The sequence below is a fragment of the Lepisosteus oculatus genome, chromosome 14 (genome assembly GCF_040954835.1).
Source record: "Lepisosteus oculatus isolate fLepOcu1 chromosome 14, fLepOcu1.hap2, whole genome shotgun sequence".
Taxonomy (NCBI): domain Eukaryota; kingdom Metazoa; phylum Chordata; class Actinopteri; order Semionotiformes; family Lepisosteidae; genus Lepisosteus; species Lepisosteus oculatus.
In genome coordinates this window covers 12,972,121-12,986,812 of record NC_090709.1, presented here as the reverse complement: position 1 = coordinate 12,986,812, position 14,692 = coordinate 12,972,121, and the positions used below count along the sequence as shown (strand labels likewise).

The window sequence follows — 14,692 nt, the reverse complement described above, 5'->3', positions numbered from 1 at the left end:
CATTGGAGAGTTGAATAGCATTCAATTCACATCGAATAGAATTGGCCCCTGAATAGCCCCTGAATAGCATTGGCGAAGCTCAGCACTGGGCCACTGGGCACAATTTCCCACTGTTTCCATAGTGTAGTGGTTATCACGTTAGCCTCACACGTGGAATGTCCCCAGTTCAAAACAGAGCAGCTTTTTTTGTTGCCACGCACACTGTTTGGGGATTCGCCTAGCGCTGTGATCGAACAGACCCACTCACCTCTTAGTGTGGCGGGATCTGCACAGTGCATGTCGCAGCGCTTTCTGCTTTCACTTCAATGTGCTTCCTGATGTCGAGTCGTGTGCTGTGCAGAGGCTCTGAAAGCGAGAGAAATGAAAAAGTGCACAGCGCTGTGAAAGAAAACACAGAGAAGTGAAAGGCAGTCCTTTCTCTTAGACCGGGGTAAAGTTAGCTTGAAGTTCGAAAACGATTTTGGCACGCCTGTAGTGCTTTCGCGAAATCTCTTATTGTTACAAAAACACTTGCTTTGTGTATAAAATGCATTGTGAATGCTTTCTCAGCCTTCACTTTGTCATTTTTATGAGTTTTTTTTACCACGCTCAAATATTGTTTTGTCCATATCTTCACAATGGAAGCACAGAATGTCTTCAAACCAAATGCATTTTAAAGACCACAACTTGTGGAAATTTCCACATTCTCTACATCAAACTTTCAGTGAGCTAATTTCGTTTTTCATCGATGCATAATTACGCACTAACTGGAACCCGGGGGACCCCTGTGTGCACATGTTCACAATGCGAGAAATACTGTTCAATACGGCTTCATGCGAAAAACCCGTATATGACCTTAGGAAGCAGAACAGTGCAGTCTCCAATTACCCAGACTGTAAGATGACAAGATGAGTTGATGGAAAGAGCACAAAAGTTCAGCTCGAACAATAGGCAACGAAGATCCCAGCGTCGTCATCGCACTTGAAAGGACTGCCTTGCAGACCAAGGGCAGTGGGCGGTGCCCGGTAAGAGGGGCAGAGGCGGTAAGACATGATGCCGAGACACAGGAGGTGAGGGGGATTGGCTCAAATGGTAGAGCGCTCGCTTAGCATGCGAGAGGTAGTGGGATCAATTCCCGCATCCTCTAGGTCTGAGTTTGGAGCTCCAGGAGCCTGGTGCTCTCGTTTAGCCTCTGCGACTTCTGACAGGTGCTCCTCCGTTGCGGAGAGAATGTCCTTCAGTTGTCAAGCGTTGAAGGGCCACACCTCCTTCCCAACCTCAGTCTGCACTGAGTGCGTCTCCAGCATTTTCTCGTCCAATTTGTCAGCTTAGCAAGTGAAAAGTATATCCGAGTGAAAACAGTGCTGATAATACTCTCACGAATTGTTAGAAGACGTGCTTTTGATCATCGATTGCTTAACAATCACATTCGTTCGACTTGAGCCATCAAGCTCGTAGTTTTCCTTCAAATCTTGAAAGCTCTCAGTGAGAACATCATAGGCTGCAGAACGCCCTGTAACTTGATTACTTCAACAGAAAGAAGAGCAGACAGCTCCACAAATATGCGAGGCGCAGAGAGCGCAAGGCGAGCCGCCTTGGCTGAGAGAGGGCAGTTTTTGCTTCTGCATTTCCCAAGTAAGGACGCATGACAACAAGCAATCGCGGTGCTCATCTACGACATAGTGGTGATGAGTTTTCAGTACGTGTTCTTTTGAACGAGCAATGAGGTTGCCGCCTTGGACAGCTGACTGCACGCTCTCATTGTGCCACGTGATGAGAATTCACCAGGCTCGTTCAGTCATTAGTCACATTCCATCGTTTGCCATAAACAGACGCTGCAAAGTGATGTGGATATCAGTTCCCAGTCTTGTGGAAGAGGAGGAAACGAGCACACGAGGGCTCGTCCGGGAGTTGAACCCGGGACCTCTCACACCCTAAGCGAGAATCATACCACTAGACCAACGAGCCACGGCAGCACTTTCCATTTCAATCTGTCAGCGAGCTTGAGGATGGGGGAGAGGCCTCATTCGCTCGTCCAGTCAGACCTTCATCAATAAGTCAAGAAAGCCGCAATTACACGACTGCCTTGCAGACGAAGGGCAGTGAACTGTGCCCAGTAAGAGGGGAACAAGCGGCACTAGATGACGCCGAGGCATAAGCCCCAGCGAGGGGGGTTGGCTTGTATGGTACAGCGCTTGCTTCGCATGTGGGAGGTAGCAGGATCAATTCCCGCATCCTCCATGTGTGTGCTTAGAGCTTGATGTGCCGAAAGGTGTCCTTCAGCCTGTGGTCACGCCTTGCATGGAGAGCATCGTGCAGCTGTCAAGCATTTTGCAGCCACGCCCCCTTTTCATCTTCTCTCTGGCTTAAGCGTCACTCCGCCACTCTCTCTTGACATTTCATGTCTGCATGTCAGAAGTCCGAGTGACATTTTTAATGGCTGAGTGAGGGCACGATGCTGAAGCAGAGAGGCCACTTCAGCCACAGAGACTTGTGCTAGGTGAGATCTGAAAGACGGACTCGCAACAGACACAGACCAAAAATGTGTCGGTGAGATCAAAAGGCAAATGCAACATTCAGCAGAGGGCGTCTAAAGATTAGGGAACGGGCGACTGAAATCCATGTGAGGCAAACTTTCCGGTGTGTGTACTGCAGCTGGTCTTGTTGGCGTAATTGGTAGTGCGTCAGTCTCGTCATCTGAAGGGCCTGAGTTTGATCCTCACACGGGGCAGGGCTGCTTCCTCTCCTGCTCTTTTCAAACACTTGCGGCAACTGTTCGCTCATAACCACATCTGGAATGCGTGACCTTTCCACGGGCGAGAAGCAACGCCGCATCCCTTTTCTAAAGAACATTCACATTCAGAAATAAGTCAAGAAATTTGTCATTACTTTCGCTCGCACTGCTGTCAGCCTGCCCATGTTGCCAAAGAAAGATTCACTCGGCGTCAACATGACAGAACAGCAATCACTTGAAAACAATGTTCCACACTCCGTAAGCAAGAACTTCAGTGTTTGCAGTCACCCGATATGCCGATAGTCAAAGGAGCGCAAAACACGAAGCATCAAAAGACAAGATGAGTTGATGGAAAGAGCGTTGAATTGATGAGCACAAAAGTTCAGCTCGTACAATAGGCAACGAAGGTCCCAGCGTCGTCATCGCACTTGAAAGGACTGCCTTGCAGACCAAGGGCAGTGGGCGGTGCCCGGTAAGAGGGGCAGAGGCTGTAAGACATGATGCCGAGACACATAAAGCGAGGGGGATTATCTCAAATGGTAGAGCGCTCGCTTAGCATGCGAGAGGTAGCGGGATTGATGCCTGCATCCTAATGAATTAGTAGAAAATCATCTTCGATCTTGTTTTCTCTGTACCTTTTTGCCTTTTTTCCCCTCTTTGTTTTTTTTTTTTCTGAATCACCAGCTCACCTCATTCTGATCCAGCTGGGAGCCTCTCTGTAATTAAACAGTTCTGTATCAGACTGTCTCCCTCTGAATTCACTTTCTAAACCATTCACTGCTTCTAGAGTTCAACCATAAACAGCACACTGAGGACTGTGCTTGGGCTTTGACCAATCACCACGCTGTTTTCACGTTTAAACCTTGACGTGGTTTTTAAGAATTTGCTGGTCGATGCTGATTGTTGCTGTCAATAGAGGTGTATGATACTAACAAATGTAATGTGTGCTTAGAAAAGTTGTTAATTCTGAGTGTTACTTTTCTGTGTACTCATTTGCAGTGTTCATTTAGTTTCCAGTTTTTGATTTAGTCATAGTCTTAGTCAAGTCAAGTGTCTGTCATAGTCACCTTCTAGTCATCCATTTTTAATTTAGGAACAAGTAATAGGTTTATTCCATGCTGAAAAAAAAGAAGAAAGAAAACACAACGTTTCGGCTGTGGAGCCTTCTTCAGGTGTGGGACTTAGAGCTTAGAGTGTAGACTTAGAGGGACTTAGAGTGTCTGTATTAATCCTTCTCTCTGGTTGCAGTGTTAATGTGCTGTTTTGTCCAGTCGCAGTGCCTGTGTTAAGCCCTCTCTCAATGCAGTGTAAATGTACTGTATTGTGCAGTCAATGTGTCTATATTAATCCCTCTCTCTCAGTGCAGTGTTAATGTACTGTATTGTGCAGTCAATGTGTCTGTATTAACCCCTCTCTCTCAGTGCTGTGTTAATGCACTGTAGTGTCCAGTCAGTGTGTCTATATTAACCTCTCTCTCAGTGCAGTGTTAATGTACTGGAGTGTCTAGACAGTGTGTCTATATTAACCCCTCTCTATCTCTCTCAGTGCAGTGTTAATGTAAATGTAATGTAATTGTGATATTATTACAGTAGTCTTACTTTTTGCATGGTAGTTATGTTTCTGACAAAGCTAAATCAGAACACGCCCTTATACGCACTTATTCCACTATGTTAAAACAACCCAAATTGATTGTGAGTGTACTAGTATGCGTGTGTGTAGTTTAAGGCTTTTAAGATCACATGGCCTCAGCTATCACTACTATGCTGATGATACTCAAATATCCATCCATACCAAACCTGACGATGATGTGGCTGTCTCTATTCTATTAATTTGCATCCCCGATATAAAAACTTGGGTGACTCAAAATGTCCTTCCTTTAACTGTGACAAGACTGAAGTCGTGCTTATTGGCACCACCCATCAACTTTGTACAACCAATGTGTAACCCTATCTGTAGATGGTCTTGTACTTAAGCTTCAGTCTAAATTGAAAAACTTGGGGATGATATTTGACATTCGACCCACATGTGCAGCATGTTGTCAGAACATCTTTCATTCACCTCATAAATATTGCTCGACTACGCCCTGTGGCTAAAAATTTTTGTCTTCTCCCAAATCAACTACTGTAACGCTCTACTCTCTGGGGTTTCTAAATCCACATTGAACAAACTGCAGTATGTCCAAAATTCAGCAGCCAGAATCCTGACCAGGTCTTGTACAAATGATCACATTACTCCTATCCTGGAGTCCTTGCACTGGCTTCCTGTCAAGTTATTTATCGACTTAAAAATCCTCCTGCTCACCTATAAGACTCTCCATGTCTTGTCTTGGCTTGGCTTGACACCTCCATACTGGTCTCATATTATCACCCTACTCCCTACCTTGCAATCTTCGCTCTTCTAATTCTGTTCTCCAATCTGTCCCCCAAGCCCGTCTACATTGTATGGGTGACAGGACCTTCTAATTTTATGCCCCAAGCTCTGGAACTCTCTCCCCAAGGATATCAGAGAGTCACCTTCTCTAAACTCCAAATCCAGACTCAAAAACCTTTATTTAACTGTTCTGTACCCCTCTGTTCCTACTTTACTTAGTACCACTGTCTACTGTCTCCTCTAACTGTGTATTCTCGTCATGCTAAGTTTGTGTATTTTTTGTTGTTGGCATTCTGTAAAATGCTTTGAGAAGCCACCTCTAAAGGTATAAAACTATAAAATAAAGTTTATTCTTATAAAGGTCTTGTCTTGTGTTTACAGATTCAGAGGCCAGTGCTCTTATTGAAGCTGGGGAAAGGGCTCCTCTTGAACTGCAGCACAGTGTGGAGATGCACAGGCTGATGCAGGAAACAGAGGTCACTGCCGCAGAAGGGAAAGAGGCACTGGACTCTGTGCCCATGATGAAGACAGAGCCTGAGAGTGAGACACCTGGGCTCTTAGTATGTGATGATTTTACAGAGACTATTAATAATCTGGACACAATCAATATTACACAAGGTTGTAATGAACTGGGCTGCATCTCTGTACAAGAGCACAGTGAAAAACTGGATGTTTTAAATCTTACAGAGCAGGACATGGAGCCCAAGTTGATTGACCCTGCAGAACAGCAGACTGATGTACCTGGTGAAGAGAACAGTACTGATTTACAGCATACTGAGAAGAGTCAGTACAGGGAGCAGCAACAGCAGCTCCTACAGGGCTTGATAATAATTAGGCCTTGTTCTGTTCAAGCGGAGAGACTGTCATTGCAGATTCTTAAACAATCATATGATCCCTTAGTATCTGATGACTTTACACACAGGTTTAATAATCTGGTTACAGAAAAAATCGTTGAAAGTTTTAATGAACTGGAGAGTATGTCTGTTCTTGGGCAAAGAGAGGAACAACTGAATGAACTGGACGGTTTTAGTCTCAGAGAGCTGGAGAAGGAGCCCCAGATGATTCACACTGCTGAGCAGCACACTGAGGGACATAATGATGAAAACAAATCTCAGTTCCATCACACAGAGCAAGGCCATTCCATGGAGCATTTGCAGAATAAGAGACCCCAGCACGATCAGGGGATGAGGAAGAATCACTCAAGGCCTTGCTCAGATGGTGTGGGCAAACTGCCATTATGGCACAGGGAGAAGCAGCGTTTCTGTAAGTCTAGCATTTCAAAACCCTATCAGCACCTTCACACAGGAGAGAGACCGTTCAGCTGTAGTCAGTGTGGGAAGAGTTTTAGTCAGTCAAGCCACTTAAAAACCCACCAGCGCATTCACACAGGAGAGAGACAATTCAGCTGCAATCAGTGTGGGAAGAGTTTTAGTCTGAAAAGCCGCTTACAATCACACCAGTGCATTCACACAGGAGAGAGACCTTTCAGCTGAAGTCAGTGTGGGAAGAGTTTTAGTCAGTCAAGTAGCTTAATAGTCCACCAGCGCATTCACACAGGACAGAGACCGTTGTACCTTGAGTTTGCTGCTCCTTTGCCAATCTCTCTCCCCCTCATCTCAAGTGGTGCTGGACATAGAGAGGCCATTCCATTTGGTTCACATTTAAGGTGTTTTTCTAGCTGATAGTGTGTTCTGATAAGGAACAACTCCCAAAGCTGAGACACATCAGCCACCCTAATTAATGGTCATCTCTGGTGCCTCACTGTCTGGGAGATTCCAAGGGAGAGTCTCATCCCAAGTGGTTTACACCCAAGGATGAGTGCATGGTTACTCATCCTCACACTGGGCACCAATAAATGTAGGCATCCTCTCACGAGGCACCAATAAATGTAGGGGTTTGTGCATTTACTGGGCCAATTGTTAATTGTTGCAGTAAGTCACAAAATGATTCTCGAATGCCCATGGAACTTTCAACCAATGAGCGACCGTAGTTCCTCCAGGTAAAACTCCAGCTCCTCCTGGACATCCTCAGACTCAGCTCAGACAGTCACGTAACGGCCAATGTGTCCCAGTGCCAGGACTTTTCCTTGTTCTAAGAGTCGAGAACGGAGGTTGCCAGCGTGTTACCAAAGGATCCACCTGAGGTTAGCCCAGCAGCAAGCCTCGTGAACCCACCACGAACGCTCACCTGATCAACGAGTGAACTACTTTTGGAACTGTGGACAGCTGAATATCAGTATTCAGGACTAGCGCTATTTCGGGAACTAACCGGTCTTCTTCTTGTCTAAAGAGTGTGACTTGCTCGGATCTGTAGTCACTTTTCTGTGTGCAATCTCTTGCTAGTTTCAGCCAACACTAACTAGCCGGTCTTCAGAGAGCATCAGCAGCGCACCACAGCAGAAATCTCTCTTCTCCTTCTCTCATGTCGAACAGCCTGCCACTGCTTCTTTGCGTCCACAGGAGATCTGAACCCCCACAGAGTGGACGAGTATTCAACATTCTGCATTACAGCTCGAGAATTCAATTGTTACCTTAACCTGAGTTGATAGCAATTTAATTCCTATGAGTCATGTACTTGCTTTTGAGTATCTAATGTACAAGTTGTAACAAAGTTCATTTACAAAACGGTCTAAATGAATGATATACGGAATGTATGTCCCTCTTGGTTTGTAACTCTTTGTGATTGAATATATACCTTTTGTATTCTGCTAACCGTCACTATAAGATCTGTTATGTTGATATGCACATTTTATGTAATAATAAATGTATTCTTGTGTATTAGTATCCGTGTGTGTGCGTTGCTGAGTTATCCCGCTGGGTCGGTCTTCTAATAACCATCAAAGAATCATTTTGTGACTTACTGCTACAATTAATAATTGTCCCGGTAAATGCACAAGACACCTACATTTATTGGTGCCTCGTGAGAGGATGCCTACAAGCTCCTCCAGTAAGGACAGTAGGCTCTACTGTACACAGAGAGGGGTGGGGGTGTGGATTAAGCCGATACCCCGGCTTCTCTCCAGACACAGCTGGGTGAGCTCCTCGAGTAAGGACAGGAACCTCTTCTGTACACAGAGAGGGGTGGGAGGGGGGAACAAGTTGATACCCTGGCTTCTCTCCAAACACAGCTGGATGAGCTCCTCCAGTCAGGACAGAAGGCTCTACTGTACACAGAGAGAGGTGGGGTGTGGAACAAGCCGATACCCTGGCTTCTCTACAGACAGAGCTGGATGAGCTGGATTGGTGCCGTAGGCTTTGGGAGGAAAGCCTGAAGTATGGACATTTAACACTTCCAAGAAAAGTGATCTATAGCTTCATTTGCATAGATGTTTTGTTGCTATGGCATGTGTGTGACTCATACATATAAAAAAACCCATTTGTTAAACGAATATCGAAGCTGCCTCTAAATCTGCAAATGAAGATGAGTCAATAAACCACTTGTTTTTCGTATAACTATACATATATTCATTTATTACTGATTTCATTCATTGAGCACGGATGCATGGATGAAATAGAGGTACAGCCATTCACTTTTTGACATGTCTGCACTGGTACAGAATCTAGCAATCAGAAAACGGGTGAAACCGTCTTGAGAATTAGCATACAGTACCGAGGCCCCCCCATGACCAAATAAAGGCTAACCTCGATATGAGCCTAAATAATGCAGACTACAGCAAAAAGACTCACTTTGAAAAGGGAACGAATGTCCGGAAAGAGTAGTGTAACCATCTTGAAATGCTTCTCTGGACCTCTAACTAAAAGAAACCGGGAACCAGCAGTGGCATCGACTCCTTTCGAACTGGGATCCTATCGCAGCTCGTGGTGTCGTAACTCTTCCGTATCTGATATTGGACCAAGCACATCAGGGGAGAGCGCCAACGCAGTCCCCCACTACCAGAAATTATGCAGTCGAGATTCCCACATTTGGGGAATTCGCAGAGGTCAGCACAGCCGGAGTTTAATGGCCGAGCCTCGCCCTGGGTGAACCGATTTTTTAATTTTAAGAACTTTATTTTCTTTTCACAAAAAAAACACAGGACATCACAAATTAGAAAGCTTTACATTAATATACGTACTTAAAACAGTATATATGATCACATCTCATTACATTTTGACACGGTACCAGTTACATAGCAACAATTTCTTTTTTTCTGGTGCAAATCACATTCTTTACTTAAACATGATAATGTTTTTTACAGTTTCTTGAGATATTGACCTATGTTCTCTATTTCCCACAGATTTTCTGCTTACTCCCTCCGTTTTCTCCTCAGATCTCTGAGGTAATAGTTCTCTCGGGTGATGAACAGGGCCAGGCTACCTGCTGCCTTGACTAGGACCTCGATGCCTTTGAACAGCCCCACGTTCCTCACTCTCCACAGGGCGTCTTTCCCACTGTTCACCACGGCCCAGATCCTGTCAAACACATCAGGAGGAAGTTTTACAGGAGAGATGCCGTATATGACGAAAGCAGCGGTCAGGGTAAATTGGGGCGAGAGAGCTTGCAACCAATCTTCAAACTGTGCCCAGAAGGCCTCAGCAAAAAAGCAGGACCACAGGAGATGGGTCACAGTCTCCTCCTCGCCGCAGCCCCTAACGCAGCGAGGGCTGGGGGTGAGGCCCCTACGGTACAAGAAAGTTCGTAACGGTAAGCACTGGTGGACGACACTCCAGGCTAAATCTCTGTGAATGTTGCACAGAAACTTAGAGGATGTGTGTTTCTACACCTTCCTTGTTTGGGCTGATGTTAAAATGCCCACAGGGGTCTGCCTATTGTTCTGGGGTGCAACAAAATCTTCCAGTTTTTGGACGCTGACATCTCGGAGGGGAATATGGCCAATTGGGTGAGATCTTAGAAAACTTTTAACTGTCCCATAAATTGCAGGGCATGTGTCAGAGAGTGGGACATCCAGCTTGGGTCTGACACCCCACACTCTGAACACCTCCCTACCTACCCAGAGCCTGGAAAAATAAGTCCAGGTACGCGCTGCAGGTACTGTTGCAAAGCCTCTCAGCACAGAGGCCAGGAAAATGCACAGCAGCTTCGTAGCAATATCTGGGACAGACTTCCACCCTGAGGGTAGCGGCCTGTACATTACTTCCCTTCTGAGTCTTTCCTGTTTCCCACCCCGTAGAAATTGAAACATCAATCTCCTCAGCACCGTCACAACACGGTGTGGGATTGGGAAGGTAGATGCCAGAAAATTCAAGACAGGCAAGAGCTCGGCTTTGATGACCAGCACCTTCCCTGTCATGGTGAGGTCTCGGTCCTTCCATTGCATCAGTTTTTTGTTTAAGATTGGCAATTTGTTCTGCCAATTTACTGTTCCCATCTGTTCTCCAAAATACACCCCCAGGACCTTAATTCTCTTCTCTTGCAGCCTGAGATCATGTCCTTCTTTTGGCTCCCTCCAGTTCTGATAAAAAATCTCACTCTTAGATTTCTTAATTTTTGCAGAGGAAGCCAAAGAGAAACGATCACAGCACTGCAGAGCTCTGCTAATTGAGGCATTGTCAGAGAGGAGCAGGGTGACGTCATCCATGTATAGAGATGTCTTTACCTCTCCTCTCCCACTTCCAGGCACTGGTATCCCATTAATGGCCTGATCCTGGCGCAAGGCACAGGCTAAGGGCTCCATATCCAAAACGAATAACAAGGGGAATAATGGGCAGCCCTGCCTCACCCCTGAACAGACTTCAGAGGGGCGTGATCTATTGCCATTAACCATTACTCTGCTGTTGCTACCTGTGTACAGCAGGTTAATCCACTTTCTCATGATGGGGCCAAACTTCATGTGCTCAAGTACCGATGTTAAGTACTGCCGGTTTAGGCAGTGAAAGGCCTTTTCTAGGTCTACACCTAAAATGCACAGAGGGAGGGAGCGATCCTCTGAGTACAGACAGACATCCCTCAACAGGGCCAGGTTGTCGCTCATCAGGCGTCCTGCTATCCCACAAGTCTGTCCTTTCCCTACCAGTGAGGCCACTACATTTTGTAGGCGCAGGAAAAGGGCTTTGGACAGGATCTCAGTGTCCACGCCTAACAGGCTGAGGGGTCTCCAGTTCTTTATGTCATTCTTTGCTCCTTTCTTAAACAAGAGAGAGATAGTGCCTTCTCTTAAGGAGTCAGGCAGCAATTCTATCTTATAACTTTCCCCGAATAGGAGCAGTAGCAGATCCTGAAGCAGATCCCAAAAGGTGCAATAAAATTCTTTAGGGAGCCCGTCAGCACCCGGAGTTTTCCCCTTCTGTAAGCTCTCCATAGCCTGTCTCAGCTCTTCTACTGTCAAATCCCTCTCAAGTACTTCCCTATCTTCTTCACTCAAAACGTTTTCTAGCTTTGAGGTAAAAAAATGAATTTCTTCATCCTTTACCTCTGTAGAGCTGTACAGTCTTGATTAGAAGGCCTCAGTGCAGGAGAGGATAGCACTCGGCTCTGTTCTCTCTCGTCCCTCCTCATCAACTACACTTTCCATGACAGACTTGGAGCCTACCACTTTCCTGAAAAAGAAGCGAGTACACTTCTCATTTTCTTCCAAGAACTGCACTCTGCTTCTTAACAGCACTCCTCGACTACTTTCTTCGGCTATGCTCCGGATGTCCTTTTTTAAAAGGGTGATATCCTTGAGCACATCGAAGCCACTGTGCAGCATCGTGTAGAGACACTGCAGCTGCCTCTGTTTCCTGGCAAGCACTCCTTTCCGTCTGGCAGTAGCCTTCCTCCCCTCAGCCACGAAAAAGGCCCTTGTCCTGACCTTCACCTCCTCCCACCACTCTCCTACTGACCCGTAAAGACACTACAAGGACAGCCACTGTGATAGTTTCTCCTTGTAGCGGGATACTACCCCCTCGTTCTCTAGCAGCTTTGTGTTGAGTTTCCAGAGGCCTGGGCCAAAGAAAGTCCCTTGAACTAAGCAGAGAGAGGAGATTAACTAAGTTTTGCAGGGCCAGTGAGCTGGAATCCAATTTTATCGGAGAGCTAGACTGCCTGTCTATGTACTCTAAGATACAATTAAAATCCCCTCCCACTATCATGTCTGTGCTACATAACAATAGGGGAGAAAGTGCCTTGAGTAGCTCCACCCTTCCTCCCACGTCACTAGGACAATACACATTGATTAGCCGCAGGTTAACGGTCCCCCATTCCACATCCACACACAGCAACCTGCCATCTATGACCCTCTGAATACTTTTCAGTTTGAATGCCCGTCCTTTGAAAAGAATGGCCACGCCAGAGGCTCTGTTGTTATTGTCCCCTGACCAAACAGAAAGCCCTTTATCCCACCTATCTTCAAAGCTTTTATACCTCTCTTGATAGGCTAAAGCACACTCCTGCAATATCAACACATCTCCTTCTCTCTGCTGGAGGTAATCAAAGACAGACTGGCATTTAACTCTGTCATTGATACCTCTGGTGTTAAGAGAAATTATGTTTAGAGCCGTATTACATAAGAAAGTGGAACCAGTCTTTACAAAACACATTTCTCTTCTGTCTCACCTGTTACCTTCTTCTTTTCTTTTTCTTCTTACCAATTTCCTGCCAGCCATCCTCTGAATGAGCCTTCATCAGGGTGGCAGCAGTAAAAGCGTTCACGGAGTCCATTTCAAGGAAGGGGGTAGAGGGAGGGGTGGAGGGGTTCCAGCTGTCCCCATCACCATGCTCTCCTTCCTCCTCGCTCGGGGAGAAAACAGAGTAATTTTTCCGTTTCCTCAAGTCCAGCTCCTGGGAGCACTGAGGGGAAAGGGGTGCAGCCGATGCACCTGTCTCCTCTTCCCCCTCACCCACCATCTGCTGCAGATCCTCCGTGATGGACTGGATGGAGGAGAGGAGGACATCTGTAGCACTTGCAGAGTCTGAGAAAAGCAGCTCGGCTGAATCCTGGGTATCCTCGCTGGACCCGCTCCACCGGGGGGCCCCACACTGGCCCTCATTCTGAGGAGCAGGAGTGGGGGAGGGGTCCTCGCTGTTCTTTGGGGTTTTCAAACCCTCGTGCTTGTCTGGAGCAGTCTGCGGTTGTGGGGGCGTAGTGGATTTCTCTTCCACCGGCCCTGGAGCACAGCAGGACTGATCCTGGCTGGAGGCTGAGAGTCTTTGTCCAACAAGGGTTCTTTGTTTGACTTGTTGTTTGCTTTGGATTGTCGGGCCGGTTTGGCTGAAACAAGTACTGCCTCATCCTTTCTCATTTTGAGTTTATTGGCGTAGGCGTGAGGGCAGTTCTTAAAAACGTGTCCTTTCGAGCCACATAAATTGCACTTTGGCAGCATTGAACAGTCAGAGGCTAAATGCCCCTGTTTGCCACAGGTCTTGCAGCATTTATCAATGCACGATGATGCCAGGTGTCCCTACAGCACCGACACACCTTTGGTTGTCCCACATAAAAAACATAGCCATTGCAGGCGCCCAGCCGGATTGTAGAGGGCAGGTGCCTTAAGCCTCCATTTACATTGTCCGGTAGCAAGCGAACCTTGAATTTCCTTGCTCCTGTTTTTATACCGTCAACATCTCTAACCTCATTTCCATGGTGGACGGTGCAGTACTGGTTAAGCCAGGTGTGAATGTCCTCCGTCTTTGCCAGATCCGAGAACATAATAACATGCACCGTTTTCCTCTCTCTCTGTGTCAGAGGCTGCAAGTTGATCTTCTCAAGGGCAGGAACTTTCCCTCTTTTTGCCTCAAACACATCCACACATTGTTCAAACAGAGAATAGATAGCAAAAACAACCTAAAATGCTTTCTGACCTGGGAAAGCGAAGATGAAATCCAAGTGCCAAGGTTCAAAGCCAAGTTCCTTCTGCAACACTTTTCTGCTGAATTGCATGCGATCCATGAAGAGGTCATCCAAAAGCTCAAAACGCACAACATTCTTGCGGGATCCAAAAGTTGTCATTTCGTAAACTGCAAAACAAACACTGCTTCCACAAAACAAGAAAACAATCCAACTACTCCACCTACAGGATGATCAAGGTATCACCCCTGCCAGGTAAGTAAAAGTTGTATAAGGCCCTGCAAGCGGCCCGCACCCACAGCACAAAGCGCGCAGCCTAGGCCAGCTCCTCACCCCGCACGCCACTGTCTCCTGCTGGGCCCACTCTTTCGCACACTCACACGCCACACTAACACTCAAAAGGGTGGGCAAAACGAGAAAACGAGCGCGCCGTTTCCTACACATCTGCAGTCGCCAATGCGCATTCGCAGCATGTCCCGGGATGCAATTCGGCCTCATTTGCATAACACCAGACCGGCAGATCGCTACGCAAGCTCGCGTCGTGCGCCTGCCACAAACCGAACAAACACCGGAGCCTTTTCAGCAATTTCCAAAAAACGGGCCTGCTCGCCTGCCCACAAGGCTCCGTCTCTTACCCGCTCTCCAGAGCCTGCTGCCTTCTGTGCTGTTCTCTCGGCACCGCTGCAGCGCACACAACTCCTGCAGCGCGGGGAGAAAGTTTCCACGCTCCGCCGCAGGGAAGGCTCGCTCCGTGCGCACACGTCCTTTCAATGCCAGTTCAACAAGTGCTCCGCATTAGCAGCGGCGGGGCTCTGGCGTGTCGCACCTCACCTCACCTCGACATACGACATACGACACTTCTTTACGCAGAGAGTGGCGGGAGTGGG

At 46.9% G+C, this 14,692-nt stretch overlaps 1 protein-coding gene, 2 non-coding genes and 1 pseudogene across 3 annotated transcripts in view; 1 reads left to right on the top strand and 3 right to left on the bottom strand.

Annotated features, from left to right (window-relative positions):
* The window catches only part of LOC138242764 (zinc finger protein 271-like), a 1,399,044-nt gene that overhangs the window by 1,032,223 nt on the left and 352,129 nt on the right, over nucleotides 1-14,692 (bottom strand). Inside the window, exon 2 of the mRNA XM_069198319.1 lies at nucleotides 12,259-12,268. Coding sequence (XP_069054420.1) covers nucleotides 12,259-12,268 — 10 coding nt within the window. The remainder of the gene's footprint in view (nucleotides 1-12,258; nucleotides 12,269-14,692) is intronic.
* trnaa-agc (transfer RNA alanine (anticodon AGC)) lies at nucleotides 1,054-1,126 on the top strand. Its single transcript has one exon. It is a non-coding gene; the product is annotated as a tRNA-Ala (tRNA).
* trnap-agg (transfer RNA proline (anticodon AGG)) lies at nucleotides 1,876-1,947 on the bottom strand. Its single transcript has one exon. It is a non-coding gene; the product is annotated as a tRNA-Pro (tRNA).
* Nucleotides 8,946-9,084, bottom strand: LOC138243690 (U1 spliceosomal RNA; annotated as a pseudogene).